The sequence below is a fragment of the Plectropomus leopardus genome, chromosome 14 (assembly GCF_026936395.1).
Source record: "Plectropomus leopardus strain MGB_pleo_1.0 chromosome 14, ASM2693639v1, whole genome shotgun sequence".
In the NCBI taxonomy this organism is placed as follows: domain Eukaryota; kingdom Metazoa; phylum Chordata; class Actinopteri; order Perciformes; family Serranidae; genus Plectropomus; species Plectropomus leopardus.
The window spans coordinates 24,001,869-24,016,354 of NC_142189.1; the positions used below are offsets into that span (position 1 = coordinate 24,001,869).

At 37.9% G+C, this 14,486-nt stretch overlaps 2 protein-coding genes across 3 annotated transcripts; one reads left to right on the forward strand and one right to left on the reverse strand.

The window, feature by feature from the left end:
• The first annotated feature begins 1,005 nt into the window (after window positions 1–1,005).
• On the forward strand, window positions 1,006–6,813 carry tmem54a (transmembrane protein 54a). Its single transcript, XM_042500664.2, has 6 exons — window positions 1,006–1,172; window positions 2,850–3,046; window positions 3,296–3,355; window positions 4,330–4,524; window positions 4,618–4,755; window positions 6,394–6,813. The coding sequence occupies exons 1-6, from the start codon at window positions 1,160–1,162 to the stop codon at window positions 6,523–6,525; spliced, it is 735 nt and encodes a 244-aa protein (XP_042356598.1). The 5' UTR covers window positions 1,006–1,159; the 3' UTR covers window positions 6,526–6,813.
• A 76-nt stretch (window positions 6,814–6,889) lies between these two features.
• On the reverse strand, window positions 6,890–14,486 carry LOC121953504 (putative histone deacetylase 1-B). 2 transcript variants are annotated; one of them, XM_042500663.2, is made up of 14 exons: window positions 14,329–14,486; window positions 13,500–13,612; window positions 13,291–13,408; window positions 12,323–12,397; window positions 12,066–12,204; window positions 11,729–11,870; window positions 11,414–11,506; window positions 11,207–11,315; window positions 10,959–11,099; window positions 10,196–10,304; window positions 9,917–10,047; window positions 8,851–9,003; window positions 7,861–7,912; window positions 6,890–7,771 (listed from the first exon to the last, which is right to left on the reverse strand). In XM_042500663.2, exons 1-14 carry the CDS (start codon window positions 14,378–14,380, stop codon window positions 7,744–7,746), a joined length of 1,455 nt encoding a protein of 484 aa, XP_042356597.1. In that variant the 5' UTR covers window positions 14,381–14,486; the 3' UTR covers window positions 6,890–7,743. The 2 variants fall into 2 exon arrangements, with proteins under 2 accessions (XP_042356597.1, XP_042356596.1); XM_042500662.2 differs by having other exon boundaries at window positions 8,833–9,003.

Consider the following 14,486-nt stretch of genomic DNA (forward strand, 5'->3'; position numbering starts at 1 on the left):
AGCCAACATTGATGCACTTTTATTCACAACTAATTTTAGTGATCATCAAGTCTGTAGTTGAATTAACACTGTATTGTGCATAGTCTTGTTGAGATGGCCCACCAGCAGATGGAGGCATAAAATACAATGCTTGTCAGTGTGTGTAATATTCATTCATTGTGCAATATAAGAAAAATACTTCAACCTAGGGTTGCTGTATTGTACCTGTTCACTTTGTCAATTAAAAAAAATGGTTTGTGATATCACCAGAAATCAGCATGCTGGCCGATTCCAAAATTTCACTTTAAAGCCAATATCTGCCGCTTAAAGATGACATGCCAATATCATGCATACATTCTTTATAATTACAAACATAAAAAGGTAAAAGTAGGGATCATTTTAATTGCTTTATATACTGCTTGGTAGCCTATAATCAGTGTTAGGAAGTTTATTTTTTGAAATGTAATAGGTTACAGATTACCCTAGTAAAAAGAAGTAAAATAAGTATTCTAATGTAACTATTTTAATCACCTGATCTGCTAAAGTAACTCATTACATTTGATTAAATTTTATTACTTTTCTAATAGATGTTTTAAATTGGGCTTTTGGGCTTAGCTGAATAGTCCTAATAGGTAGTTCTTTTTACCAAAGCAGTGTTTGAATGTAACACCATTGTAACTGCAATTCAATTAGATATACAATTGTAATGGATTACAATTACATTTATTCTGCAATTGCAACCAGTTACTCCGCAACATTGATAACATATTATAATTTATTAGTTGATTTATATTTTGTATTACCAATCTAAATCAGCAAGGTAACTTATAGCCTTGATTAAACTTTCAAATAAATGTAGGGGTGTGAAACGTTTTCTGACAATGTACTTATTTTAGAATTTTGAAATATGCTATAAGCATATGCTATAAGTTTTGATACTCAATCTATTAGCTCATGTCAACAGACAAATACCTTTACTTCTACTCCGGCACAGTGAACGTGCATCTGGGCGGAGCCTCCGCGCAGGTAGGCGGAAGCTGACGTCTGTGTGTCTGCAGGTGAGCGGCAGCGGAGGAAGACAACGACCTGCTGAAGCAGAGAGTCAAAAAAAATAACTGACAGAAATGACTTAAATAAAACCGGTACCTTAATATGATCTAAGGCGACATTAAATTCCACCATGGTGAACTTAGGTAAGTTGACTTTTGTACGCGTTTCACCACAGTGACAGAGTATAAGGGTATGTCGCGTGCCAAAGTTTTTAGGCGTGGTCTGCGCATTTGTTAGAGCTCAAAGGAGAGACAGAATTTTTTTTTCTCTGCTGCTTGGTTGACTGAAGTCAATTTGATGTCTTATTTTCTGTTTTTTATTCAACCTATTAAACTATTTAAATTGTTTAAGCCTTATTGCGGAGCAGCATGTAAGTTTGTTTGGAGTTTCAGCTAAATTCAAGTTTTTGAGAAGCTTTTTTATAGACTTGCTTTTATGTGACGTCGTCTATTTTAGTTTGTCTTTTTTTATTTATCTTTTAATTTCTTTATTCTTTTATTCCGGCTCAATTGTGTTTAATTCTGTTATTAGTACTATTGTTTCTGCTATTATTCTTTGGATTTTATTTACTCTTATTGGTATGGGTTGTTATTGTTATTTTTGTTTAGTAATTGTTTCTTTTTTGTTTAATTCTGCTTTAAATTTTGTATGGCCTTAGTATGGTATCTTTGTTTGACTCTTATAGTTATGCTACCTGTAAAAAAAAATCTTGCTTCTGCTTTGCCTTTTTTGTCAAAGCACTTTGTGAACTCAGTTTTTTATAGGTGCTATACACATTTAAGGTCTTTTTATTTTTATTATTATAAATACTTGCCCAGGATTCATAATTATGGGTTGTTCATAGGTCAGATGTAGATTATATTAAAGTAAGGGTCCCACACATCATAATTATTTAACCTAAAGTGAGTAAAAGTATCAGACATCACTAAGCAGAATAAAACATGCGGTCCCTGTGAAACCATCAGAGAATACAAACTGACGTTGTATTGTAATATATAATAAGTTTGATAGTACTACATGAATATGTCTTATTACATCATAGTGTTATGTGTTACAGCAGCATGTGTTATAGTATGTGATTATGTGTACATGAGGGGCAGCAAACATTAGACTAACAATATTATGACCAAAAACACAGTGAGGTTTTTTTTTTGCACAGCACCCACCTAAAGGTTTGAATGAGACAAACAAGCAGCACATATGTGTTTCTACCTGACCCCTCCAGCCAGGTAAATGTGGTGGAGGATGTTTGAACACCCCACCCAAAGTTTTGTCCTGTTTGGTTCGGGAGGGGCTTACGTTGGCCTTTATATGGGTGGGTGCGTCACCTTTTGTCAGAGGAGGGAACAAAATAGTGCAACACAATCCCCCTCAGACCCCGTCTCTGACTTGAAAACATTGCTGCAGCATTTTGCAGCATGCAGAAGGTGAGATCTTCAACCATCTCTGCAGGGGTCGGAGATAATTGTGGTCTTAATCTAAAGCATTGTCATGGCACGGTAACCACTGGCCCGCTTTTTTGCTTTGCTGAAACCACAACGCTGCAGAAAATTCACACGAGCTCTCAATGTACTGCAGTTACAGCTCTTTCTATTTTAGATCACTAGTAAACGTAATGTTCTTGCTGTAATGTCAAACTGTGTTTCAAACTTAGTTTCGGTTGACAACACTGATGTGCAAACAGCTGGTATTTGCATACTCTAATATGGGATTACAGTCACATGCAATGAATTTGTTTATCTTTTAGATTTTAGCAGTGCTCACAAGAAGTTAAAATATAGACTGTGATTTCAAAAATAACATGTTTGCGCTCCCTTTAGGAGTATGTTGTGCCAACCTCAAGGACAACAAAGCCCTGATGAAGATGGGGCTGGGGCTGGTGCTGGTGGGTCATGTAAACTTTCTACTTGGAGCGTTGGTGCACGGCGCCGTGCTCAGGCACATCAACGTGCACACTTTGGCCCGCACCATGGTGTACGCCATCTCTAATGTCATTGCTATTGTGGCAGGCTTGGTGGTAAGTGGTGCAAAAACTCACTACATGTAAAACACCTTAAAATAATCAATTTTTACTAGGGGATTGTTGTTTAGAATAAGTTTTGCCTCACCAAATTGAAAGTATTTACTGCTTTGCTGCAGGAAACTTCATGTTTGATCATGATGCAATGTATAGAAATCCTTAAAAAGCTACATTTTGAGGAGTAGTATTGTGTTATCTGTACCTGTAATGAATGATCCATGTTTTTTTGCTTCTTGTACTCCCTAGGGAATTATTGGTGGAATAACTGCCATTGTCCTGTCCAAAAACAAGAGAAACAGGATCCTGGTAAATATACTCTCCCTCCTTCATTCAACACTGTCATTTGTTGGCTCCTGTTAGAACTTGCCCTCTGTTTCTGAGTGAGTGCACGTGTGTGAACATATGGAAGATGATACCTATTTAAAAAGAGTAACATACACCTTCATGCAAATATTGAATTCATTTAATATCAGATCCTGGGAAAGTGGACTCCCTGTGGTTTCTATCAGAGGTGTGGACTCGAGTCACATGACTTGCACACGAGTCAGACCCCAGTCCCAAATTTGATGACTTTAGACTTGACTTGACAAAATCAAAAAAGACTTGCAACTCGACTTGGACTTTAACATTAGCAATTTGTGACTTAAATTGGACTTGAGTCTTTTGACATGAAAAAAAACTTTATATCTTCCCTCAAGCCCAAAGATTACAAAGTATGTTATTTAAAATGTGCAACCAATTAGTTAATATCTTGAATCAAATAACATTAAGACTCAAACAGAACCATGAAGAATAATGTAACGTCACTGAGCACCAGTTTGAAAAAAAAATGATACCAAAAATAGGTAACAGTATGACGAGGCAAATATCAACACAGTAATCAAGCTAATGCTTAGCTAATGCTAACTTAACAGCTAAGAGGGCTTTGACCATACTTGTTCTAAAAAATAAAAATTTTTAAAAAGCACTCCGAATTTTTGTAAATTTGGCATATTAGTGAATTGGTGTTAGAATGGCATTACATTTAGTGAAGAACACATTGTGACTTGTTTTAGGACTCAAAACTTTTAGGACATGGGACTTTAGTGTAAAGACCTGAGACTTAGCTGCAAAATAAGACGTGTTCCACCTCTGATTTCTATTCCATGTTCCTTCAGCACTTCCCTCTTACATCTGCTTGTCATTGAAAAAGCACGCTATAAGGAAAAATGTCCCCCACGTATTAGATCCAGGGTCATGTTTTCATTTACTTACATTCTCATGTTGCGTTGTCTTTGCAGCAGTGGGTCTTGTTGGTCTTCAGCCTCGTTACCGCTCTCCTGGCGGTCGCCTCCACCGTGGGCTTGTCGGTGTCTATGGTGAAAGCCATTATTAACAAAGGGCATGGTCTGCTAAGACACTGCAAGAGTTTTTCGGAAGATGTTGGCTCCTCCAGCATCACATACGAATGCCCCTTTGACCCCACACGTATCTATGTAAGTTGAATGTAAATATTTAGCCGTTTTCATATTGACATGACTAATTGATCCGACGCATGTGCTGTCATCCTTTTTTTTTTTGTCAACCAGGCAACCATGATCATTTTGTGGATACTTCTCATCTTCATGTCCATAGTGGAAACAGTGTTCTCGTTCCGCTGCTTTGCTGCCTGTACTTCGTTTCTTTATCTGTGTCCGTGCAGGAGGAGGCCGACCCGGGCCAAGAGGGTGAGCCTGCTGTCAGATCACTCACTCTGTGTACAGTGTGTACAGACCGACATCTGCAATAATGTACAGATTACAATGTTATTTTATCTCACTGTCACATTTAGTCAGTAATTTCAGTCAAACAAGTGACTCTTTTTGAAGATAAAAAAGGTTTTTAGGCATAAGCGTCTGCTAAATGAAATTGTAGATTGTAGAATTGTAGAAATGTAAAAGGACCTTATGTATACCGTTTTCCAGGGACTGAATTTCTAAAACCTTCACAACAGAAATGAAAAAATCCATAAAGCAAAATGACAAACTCTATAACCTTGAGTCACTAAAGGAGAAATGTATATATTTACAAGAGAAATCAGCACTTTTCTGCCTCACTGTGTCATTATTTAGATTGACATACTGTACTTTAGCTGCTGTTTGAGGTTACACATTCATTTCTATAAAATTATTATTATTATTATTCAACTATAAGGTATTGTCACAAAAGACACAGCAGCAATCAAAAAAATGCCTTAAGCATGTCAAAGTGTCAACAGTGAACTGACCTGGCGTCATTATATCCACATCTCAATGTGACATTGAATTTACTGCAGACAAACAGAATCCAGTGGTGTAGACCTGCTGGCAATGCAAACCTGAACAGAGCAGCACTGTGTCCCTCCTCTCATGCAGGATCACATGGTGTGATCTGTGGTTGAAGATGGCTTGAAGTAAACTGAAAGAGAGCACATTATAAACAGTGGCTAAGTCTATCAACCACCACTGGATTTATCAACATCTGGTCCTCACAAATGCATATAAAACAGGATATATACTCTATATACTTCCCCTCAATTAACCACTTTCCTTTCATTGGGTAAACTGACGCCTAAGTGACATTTTATGGATATTTCACATTATATTCAAAGCTTTACAACACAACAGAACAAATAATTAACTGTACAGTTAACCTAAATAGTGTATGCAGTAACTGCAGGACGTTTGTGTAAAAGGAGCAATTTGGATGAATTTTGAGCAGATTATTTCTTGTTAGTTTTGCATCGCAGATGAGTTTTGCTAATTTTTTTACTTTTTATACAATTCTCTGTCAGTGTTTTGTTTTTTCATCCTTATAAGGTTTCTTTTTTGACAAATTAAGTGCTATTGCCATCTTTTACACATATTAGCTCTGTGGTTGTTTTAACTGTTTTTTTCTGGTGTCGGTCAACATTGTTTAGCAGAGTGACAGCTCTGCAAATTTACCTTTTGTTCAGAGTCCTCCCTGTGCCCTTATCCAGAGAGTTTTTTAAGTGTATAGCTTAAATAATTATGCAGTCTTTAAAAATAACAATTTAATTTAGTTTTTTCTTCACAGAAATCAATGAAATCCTAAGATATAGGTGTACTTTATCTTTTTTAAGTTGTCTTACACCCCTTAAAATCAAGTCAGCCCTGTGAAACGACCTGTAGAAGGGTTGGTAATCACTGCTCGATATAAGTTTTAGTCGCAACCCAACACTAATACAAAAGGTCAGGCTGTATTTTAAGTAATTTTCATTTTGGCAAAATAAGTTTTAAAAAAAGAAAAGAGCAAGAAGGATTTCTTTGACCAGACAAGTTTTTTTTAGTGTCTGTAATGAAACTGCAAATCATGTGGTGTTTCAGGTTCGTATCCAGAGAGTCTCTGAAATTCCACCATCGCCCCCGGCACAAGATCCAGAGAGCGATGCAGGATCTGAGCCTGCAGAGCAGGAGGAGCTGCTGGACACGGTGGTGGAGCAGAGCGACTGGCTCTGAACCAGCTAAACCTAACCAGATAGGTTGCAATCTGCTCGGCTTAACTGGATAAAACAAAACAACTTAAGTTGTTGCACTGAGCGTGTCTGTTACACAATAAATGTCCGAAGACATTTGTGGGACTTAATTCATTGAAAATAACTTTTTTAATTTTTTACATTTTTTTTCTCTGACTAAATACTTACATTGGTTTGATTTTAAATGATTCGACTGCGTGTGTACCAAATATTGTCTTGAAAATACAGAGTGCTGTCACTTGTATTGTGACATTAAAATGATTTTTTAAAATGTGGTTTTGTCAATCATTTCATTAGAGCAGACTTTAATTATCTCATTTTGAAAAACTTTACAAAAGGAAGCTATGTTACCTTTTTAGGGCGGCTTTTATTGATGTTAAAAGTGTGTCAGCGCACACCAATCCGTCAGATAGAAATGACACTTTTACGCATGTTTTTCAGAATACAAATATATACAACAAATGAATCGCGGCATTTGTCTGTCTTCCCATTTTACAGAGAACTATACTCTGGATATTGAAATCAAAATCTCATTGGAATCTAAGCCAGTAATAACCTGACATGACTCAAAGGACATGTCCTAAATTACAACCTAAACTATCGGATTGTAATTTTTATTTTACACTGTGCCATGTAAAAATGTATTTGGGTATCTACAACCCTCTTAACCACTCTTGGTGACCAGGCAAGACCAGTGACACAAATGTATTACAGAAAAAGATCTATTGTATAAACATGCTTCAACTACATATTCAAAGACACATGACAAAAGTGGGACTGAAAGACAAAACACGGTAGCCAAAAATATCTATGATTTAAATAAATTAAATCCATCAGATATATAAAAGCATACATGTACTACGCCATTTTTACAAAGTTGCATCACGAGGGAAAAGCAAGTGTCATAGAATAAGAAGATTAAGAATTTTTTAAAAAAAGAAAGCATACAAAAAAAAAACAATACTCAAAAACGCTCAGTTTGACCTCAGTCCATAAACAGGTAAGGTTGAAAAGGTGGCCTAGAAAATGTCCCTGTCCCATGTTGAAGGACAGGGGTCTCATTATAAAGGTATAGTTCACTGACTTCCACAGTGGCAGACTGGAGACGATTTATCAAAAAAAAAAAAAAGAAAAAAAAGAAGAATCTTGCTTTAAGATGTGTTCTCATCAGTTGCATTGGCATCCTGGACTGTTGAGGACCTCACGGTGTTTTGGACTCCTCTTTTGGCCTAAAGGGCCCAGAGAAAGAATGATTAACACTCCTACTTAGCCACTTACTGGACAACATGGTGAGTAAGTGTGTGCAGAGTTTTCTCACTTTGATGTGTCCATTTTCTCCTCCTCTGGCGCCTTGTCTTCTTCTTTGACTTCTGTAACCGTAAACAAAACCACAGTCACAGCTATCAAAGTAAAACAGGCTCGGTATTGTGCGGGGATGATCCGACTTAAAGAAAAGTATCACCCAAAGAATGACCATTAGTATATCAATTACTGCGCCCCCTCCCTTACCATGATTTAATGAAAAAAAAGTTTTTTCTCACGTCTCCACAGGGACAAAGAATCCAAAAGCTACATCAGAACAACAGTTAACCAACTCCAGCACAACGTGTGCAGTAAATCCAAATCTCACATACACAGTCGTAGACTCAGTTCTTAAACAAACATATTTTTGCTAAAATGTTAAGATAAAATTAAATAAAGAGGACAAATAACGCAAGATGCAGGGTGCAAAAATGTCAATATAAAGTAATACAAATAAAAAGACCCAAAAAAACCCAATACAACCACAAAATGAATGGAAATAAATAACTAAAACAAAAATAAAATAAGTAAAATAAATAAAAAGACAAGTCTATGAAAATGGGTGATTTAAAAGAAGTCACTCATATGGGTTCAACATATCTGCATGTAGCTAGTGATCAGAAATATCTTAAAATCAATTCTAAAATGAATATTTAAAGCTTTTCCTCATAATTACTTTATCTTGGTGAAAATGGTCATATTCAGGAACACCTGGGCAAACAACTGGATAAATGAGACTTGGATTGCACTGCACGAGTTGTGAGTTTGTTATTTTGATGTAGTTTTTCAATTCAGGCATGCCAGAAAAATAAAATTTATTTCAAGAATTCAACTTGGCACAGGGTGAGTAACTGATGAAGGATTTTTCATTTTGTACGTGAGGTATTAATTTCAAATGGTAACTCATTTTAAGCACTAATCAGAGCTCTTTATATTACAAAATGATGTGTAAAGTGAGATGGAAATGAAAAAAAAAATGGATAGATACCTTTTGTTTCCTCCTCACCTTTCTTCTCCTTTTCTTCTCCCTCTTTCTCTCCTTCAGTTTTAGCTCGCTTGGCTTTCTTGAAGCTGGCGGCGTTTCTGCGACCTCCTTCACCTTCATCCTCTGAGTCAGAGAACTCCTCCTCGCACGCTATCCTCTTGTCATGAGCCCGAACTGAACATTAACAGAGCAAAGGGTTAATCTAAAACATGGAACTCCAGTGTTAACTGCAGGAATGCCAGAGATCTGGAGCCAGATGCATAAAACTGTAGAGATTCATTACTAAAAACTGTGTGCGCACACAAAGACAGAAATGCGCGCCTCCTTTTTGCAAGATTTATAAATCTGCACGTCTGCCTGATTCTGTTTTATGAAACTCAATCCCCATCAAAGCGGGTGAATATGCAGGACCCAAATTTCCACACCCACAGATCACTGTAAACTGATGTGGAAACACAAGTAAACAGCTGTGTGCATGTCAAAACGTGTGCCCGCTCTGCCACTCATCAGACCTGCCATCAAGAAATAAAAGGAACGCCTCAGTAGCCTCAGTACCACTAATTCAACACGTTTCTGTAAGTCTCATCATCATCATCATTAATATTATTGTTAAACATCAGAGGGACAGCTGACGATTCTTTCACAGCACTCTTGTTGAAATGGACTCTTGCGTCGCAACAGTATAATAAAACGATGATTTACAGGGAGATGATAACTCAAATGTAACTAAAAACAATGAAATTCATCTCTCATAAATAATTCAAACTTGATGAATGCACCCGATTGAAATTTTAAAGAAAGCTGAGCAGCATGCAAAAATAACACAATCAGCGAAAAAGGCAAACAACCCAAAAATGATCTTACCTATCTCTCGATCAATATTACAGCTATTCCAGGAAAAACTGTGCGTACGCAGGTCTGAAGTCTACATGAGTTGCACAGTTTTACTGCACATTCTTCTTTATAAAATACCAATTTATATGTGGGGAAAAGGCAAACCCCCCCCCTTTTTTTCCCCACATCATTTGTACATCTGTTTGCAGGTGTGAATATCAGAGAAAACGGTGACAGTGTGAGAGGATCTTACTGGAGATGCGTTTGTTGGGGTCGTCCTCCTCCTCATCTCCACTGTCCTCCTGCACCGCATCCTCAGGGATGGCCTGCATCTGAACTCCCGGGGCGTGGGGCAGCATACGCAGGTTCTCAAACAAGCGCTGCCTGAAGGACAGAACGCAACTTCAACATACTGAGCGCTGAACAACCCGAGACACAAACTTTTTGTCTGTGATGTGGCCACATTCTTAGCTTTTCATTTCAGAAAAACAAAAAATAAATAAATAACTGAACGGCAGCTGAATGCACTCACTTGATCTTCTCCAGGTAGTCATTGGTGTTCTGATTGGTCATGTTGGAGGGGCTGATGTGAAGCTTGAAGTCTGGTCCAAAGTACTCAAAGTAGTCGTTGTATGGGAGCTCTGTCGAGTTGAGTTTACATTTTTTATTATTAGTTCAAACGACTAAAGGTTTCCACCCGTTAAAGGCAAGTGGGATTGAAGACTTTCTGACAATATTTTTTAATGCTAAAGTTTAAGAGCAATTTTGCAAACACTGAAATAATTTTCCCACATATTCATTATGACATAAGACATGATGTAATGGTGACGTTAACGCGAGAAGCATTTGGTAAATTTATTGTTTAAAATTTACAAATTATTTGATGTAAAATATATATATATAATCCCACATCCCATGCCTTTGCATTTGTAAGACTTTTAAAATATAGATTTTAGACATTTTTAATACCAATAAAGACCTTTTTTTTTTTTTTCAATGAACTCATTGCCTTTTAAGACTTTTTAAGGATCTGTGGAAATCCTTTGACTAAAAATGCTCTTCTCTTTTCTCCTGTTGGGAAACTATTTTTAAATGTTTTGTTGTTTGCTTGATTAACGATCAGAGGATCTGGCAACTAATTTATTAATAAAGACATCAATATTTAATCATCTCTGATACACCGTGTAATGTTTTTGTTTACAGAAACAGTGCTTAATTGCCACCGAAGAGAAATTGTCTTTCAAGTAAAAATCAATCTAATTGTATTCTGAGCAACACAGGCAAAAAAGACTCACCGTTGGGGATGGAGGTATCAAGGGCTACAGCGGTCTCATATGTCCAGCAGCGTGCCACGTTACGGATGGTGTAGCCTCCTCCGCCCAGCATTAGCAGGGGGAGGTTGAAACTCTTCATGTACTCCACACACTTGGCATGCCCTGAAACATGGGAAAATTAAAAGGTTTCGCAGTATAACTTTACTCAAGACGGCAGCAGACCGCTTTGCTTGGTGTGACATCAGAAGAGAGTCGTATTATTCATCTACCTTTAATGGTGAGGTTAAAGCAACCGAGCCTGTCTCCTGACAGGGAATCAGCGCCACACTGCAGAACCACTGCGCTGGGTTGGTACATCTCCATCACCTTGGCCATGATCTACACAAACATCAACATCCGCTTTTTCAAACGCTCCTGTCCATAAAAGCAGACATCATCTATCACAACCTAACAGTCGACACGGTTTGTTTACTCACGGGTTTGAATATGGCTTCATATGACTCATCGTCAATCCCATCCCTCAGCGGGTAATTCACGGCGTAATATTTACCCTTCCCAGCACCAATGTCCTGCAGAGAACAAGGAAAATGTCCATTAACTGTTGACACTGTCTAGTTTGTTTAATTTATCAAAAGGAAAGCAGGCTATGACACTGACCATTTACAAGAAATGAAAATATGGTTGCACCAGAATTAGCAAGACGCGGCTGGCGAGAGGCGGACACAATACATGCAATTACAATCTATGCATGACGGTATGACTTTAATTTGTCAAATTATCTCAAGGCTTACTCTCAGGTCGCCTGTGCCAGGGAAGTACTCCCCATACTTGTGGAAGGACACTGTCATGACGCGGTCTGTGGTGTAGAAGGCCTCCTCTACACCGTCCCCATGGTGAATGTCAATATCTATGTACAGAACTCTCTGGTGGTATCTGCAAAAAAACGTACTTGGTTATGAGAGAAAAATCTTTGAAAGTATAGTTAAATGAAATATTTGACTTTGTTTCTGAAAACGTGCCCGATTTTGAAAAAAAAAGAAAAAATATCTGATCACCCACACATAGTATCATCCACTCATGCTAAACAAACCTGTATTTGAGAGACCACGACAAAGCTTTCGCACTCACTTCAGTAACTCCAGAATAGCCAGTACGATGTCGTTGACATAGCAAAATCCAGAGGCCTCAGACTTCTTGGCGTGATGCAGGCCTCCAGCCCAGTTGATAGCGATGTCCGTCTGCTGTTTGTTCAACTTGACCGCACCGGCTGGAGCACAGAGAGGAATTAACAGCCTGATTTTAACAGATTACTGGAGTAATGATGGCGTGATTACTGTCTAACACAGCATGTCTGTCTGAGTAGTACTTAGAAAGAAACAACTTACCAACGGAGCCCCCTCCTGAGAGCTGGCAGAATTCAAATAACCCATCAAACACAGGACAATCCTCTCCCACATTAACTGCAAAGCAGCAGAGGAGAAATGAACACATTACTGCTATTGCTCATTTCAAAACATCTTTATATCGGCTTTGGGATGATATGAAAATGCCTGATGAAGATCTCTGTTAGATCAAAACGTTATGCAATTAAAGATTACTGAGAGATTTTAATAGTGTGCAGACCCGCTGTTTGAATCTTGCATTATTTTGATTTTTGTGTTAAAGATGTGCGAGCCATCCATTAACATGACCAGCATCTCTGATCAAACTTACATCTCAGCATCTACTTGCTGTTTGCGATTTATTACCTTAATTTAACTGAAAATTCAGAAGAAAACTTTTTCACATCTGTTTTTATCTAATATAAAGTTTTCATTTAATCGGGTTCATGTCACTTTCAGTCATTTTTATTGCGGCAAAATGTAACTAGTGGATTGAAAAGCTATTAGTTATTGTTCTACAGTAATATAGAAGACCAAAAGTTTAACTTGTATTTGTAACTTTAATAATCTACATAATAAAATATCAATACTTGGAGTCTGTGTATTGATACAATATTAGCATGCAAAATATCATGATGCTATGCTGCATCGATTTCTATCCCTCACCCTTAATCTGTAGTTGTTTTGTGTCTCTTTGAGGTAATTGTGTGTGTGTTTTTTTTTTTTAAATTTTTGGAGGGTTCTTTTATGAGTTGTTTCACAGTTATTTTCTCTCGTTGCACTTCCTTTGCATCTCTTCATGGTCTTTTTGTGTCTGTGGTCATTACAAGTATCTTGCCTTATTTTGATTTTTTTTAATCCAGTACCTATAAAAGTTTTTGGGATGTGCATGCACTCGACTTTGCTTGTTCCATTTCAAAACGTACACAGTTAGTTTCATAAACACAACCAACATCTCTGATCAAACTTACATCTCTGCATCTGTTTGCTGTACTCTGACATATTGTCTGGCCTGATCGAGCGCAGGAATTTGATGTAATCATCACTGTGATACTTGGTCATCTCCTCTCCACTGGCTTTGTGTGGACGCTGAAACACAGAGAACAAATTAGTCCCGCAAGAACAGCTAGCGAGGACCGGTAATTTTACTGATAAACGCTTAGAAAGTAATTTCACATACATATATCTCCATCTTTCTGTAAAGTCCATAGTTGAGCAACAGGTTGTGAGTCATGCGGATTCTGTGGGGCTTCATGGGATGGCCCTGACCATAGTAATAATTCCCAACATCACCTGAAATGTAAAGAAATTAACACATCAAGTAGGATTATTTGTTTCCTTTACACGCAAAAGTTGCAACAATTTAAACATGAAGTAAACACATGTTAACTTCCTGTTCGGAACTGCACTAAATAGGTCGTGCCAGAATTTAACGATAACCATTATGCACGTCGGTCAATATCCTGCGACCTAACTCCAAAATAAAGAAGTTAAATCGCCGATAGAAAACTATACAAAGTACACAGCTACACCTACAGGGTGGTGCTTTGTTCCGCACATCGTTTAATGTCGACTAAAGCATTATTTTACGCCGAAGTACCCGGCGTTTGAAGATGGCACGATTTTAATGTTAGCTTGGTGTTGACGTTAATTGCGGCGACAATGAAGTACTCATATCCCCATTGTTAGCTCTTTAGCTAGTAACGTTAACTAGTCTAGTTTAATTGATAACATCGGATAGATAAACGCCTAAAACACGTATCTCAAGGGAAAGCAGTGCGTTTAGAGAAACCGAGCACAAACTATTTGTACATTAATACTCCATGTGGAGTTAGCGACACTGTGTTAGACTGAGATGATGAGAGCCGCCTGCGACTCTAGCTAGCTAGGTTAGCTAACATGCCAGGTTAGCAGGAGGTGAAATAAACTGCAACCTTTGTTGGCGCCAAGTGGCGGATTTCAGTCTCCGGCACGTCCGCTTTCTAAAGTAAAGGCATACCGGTACTTACCGTCATAGTAGTAGCAAACTTTTTTCTTTGTTCCTTGGGAAGTAAGCGCCATTTTAGTGCTTTTTGGCTGGCTTTCACCGCACACCGCAGGAGACAACAGCGACAAGAGGCGGAGAGTTTGTATCACGTCCAATCAATGAGGTGTAATGTGAGCTCCC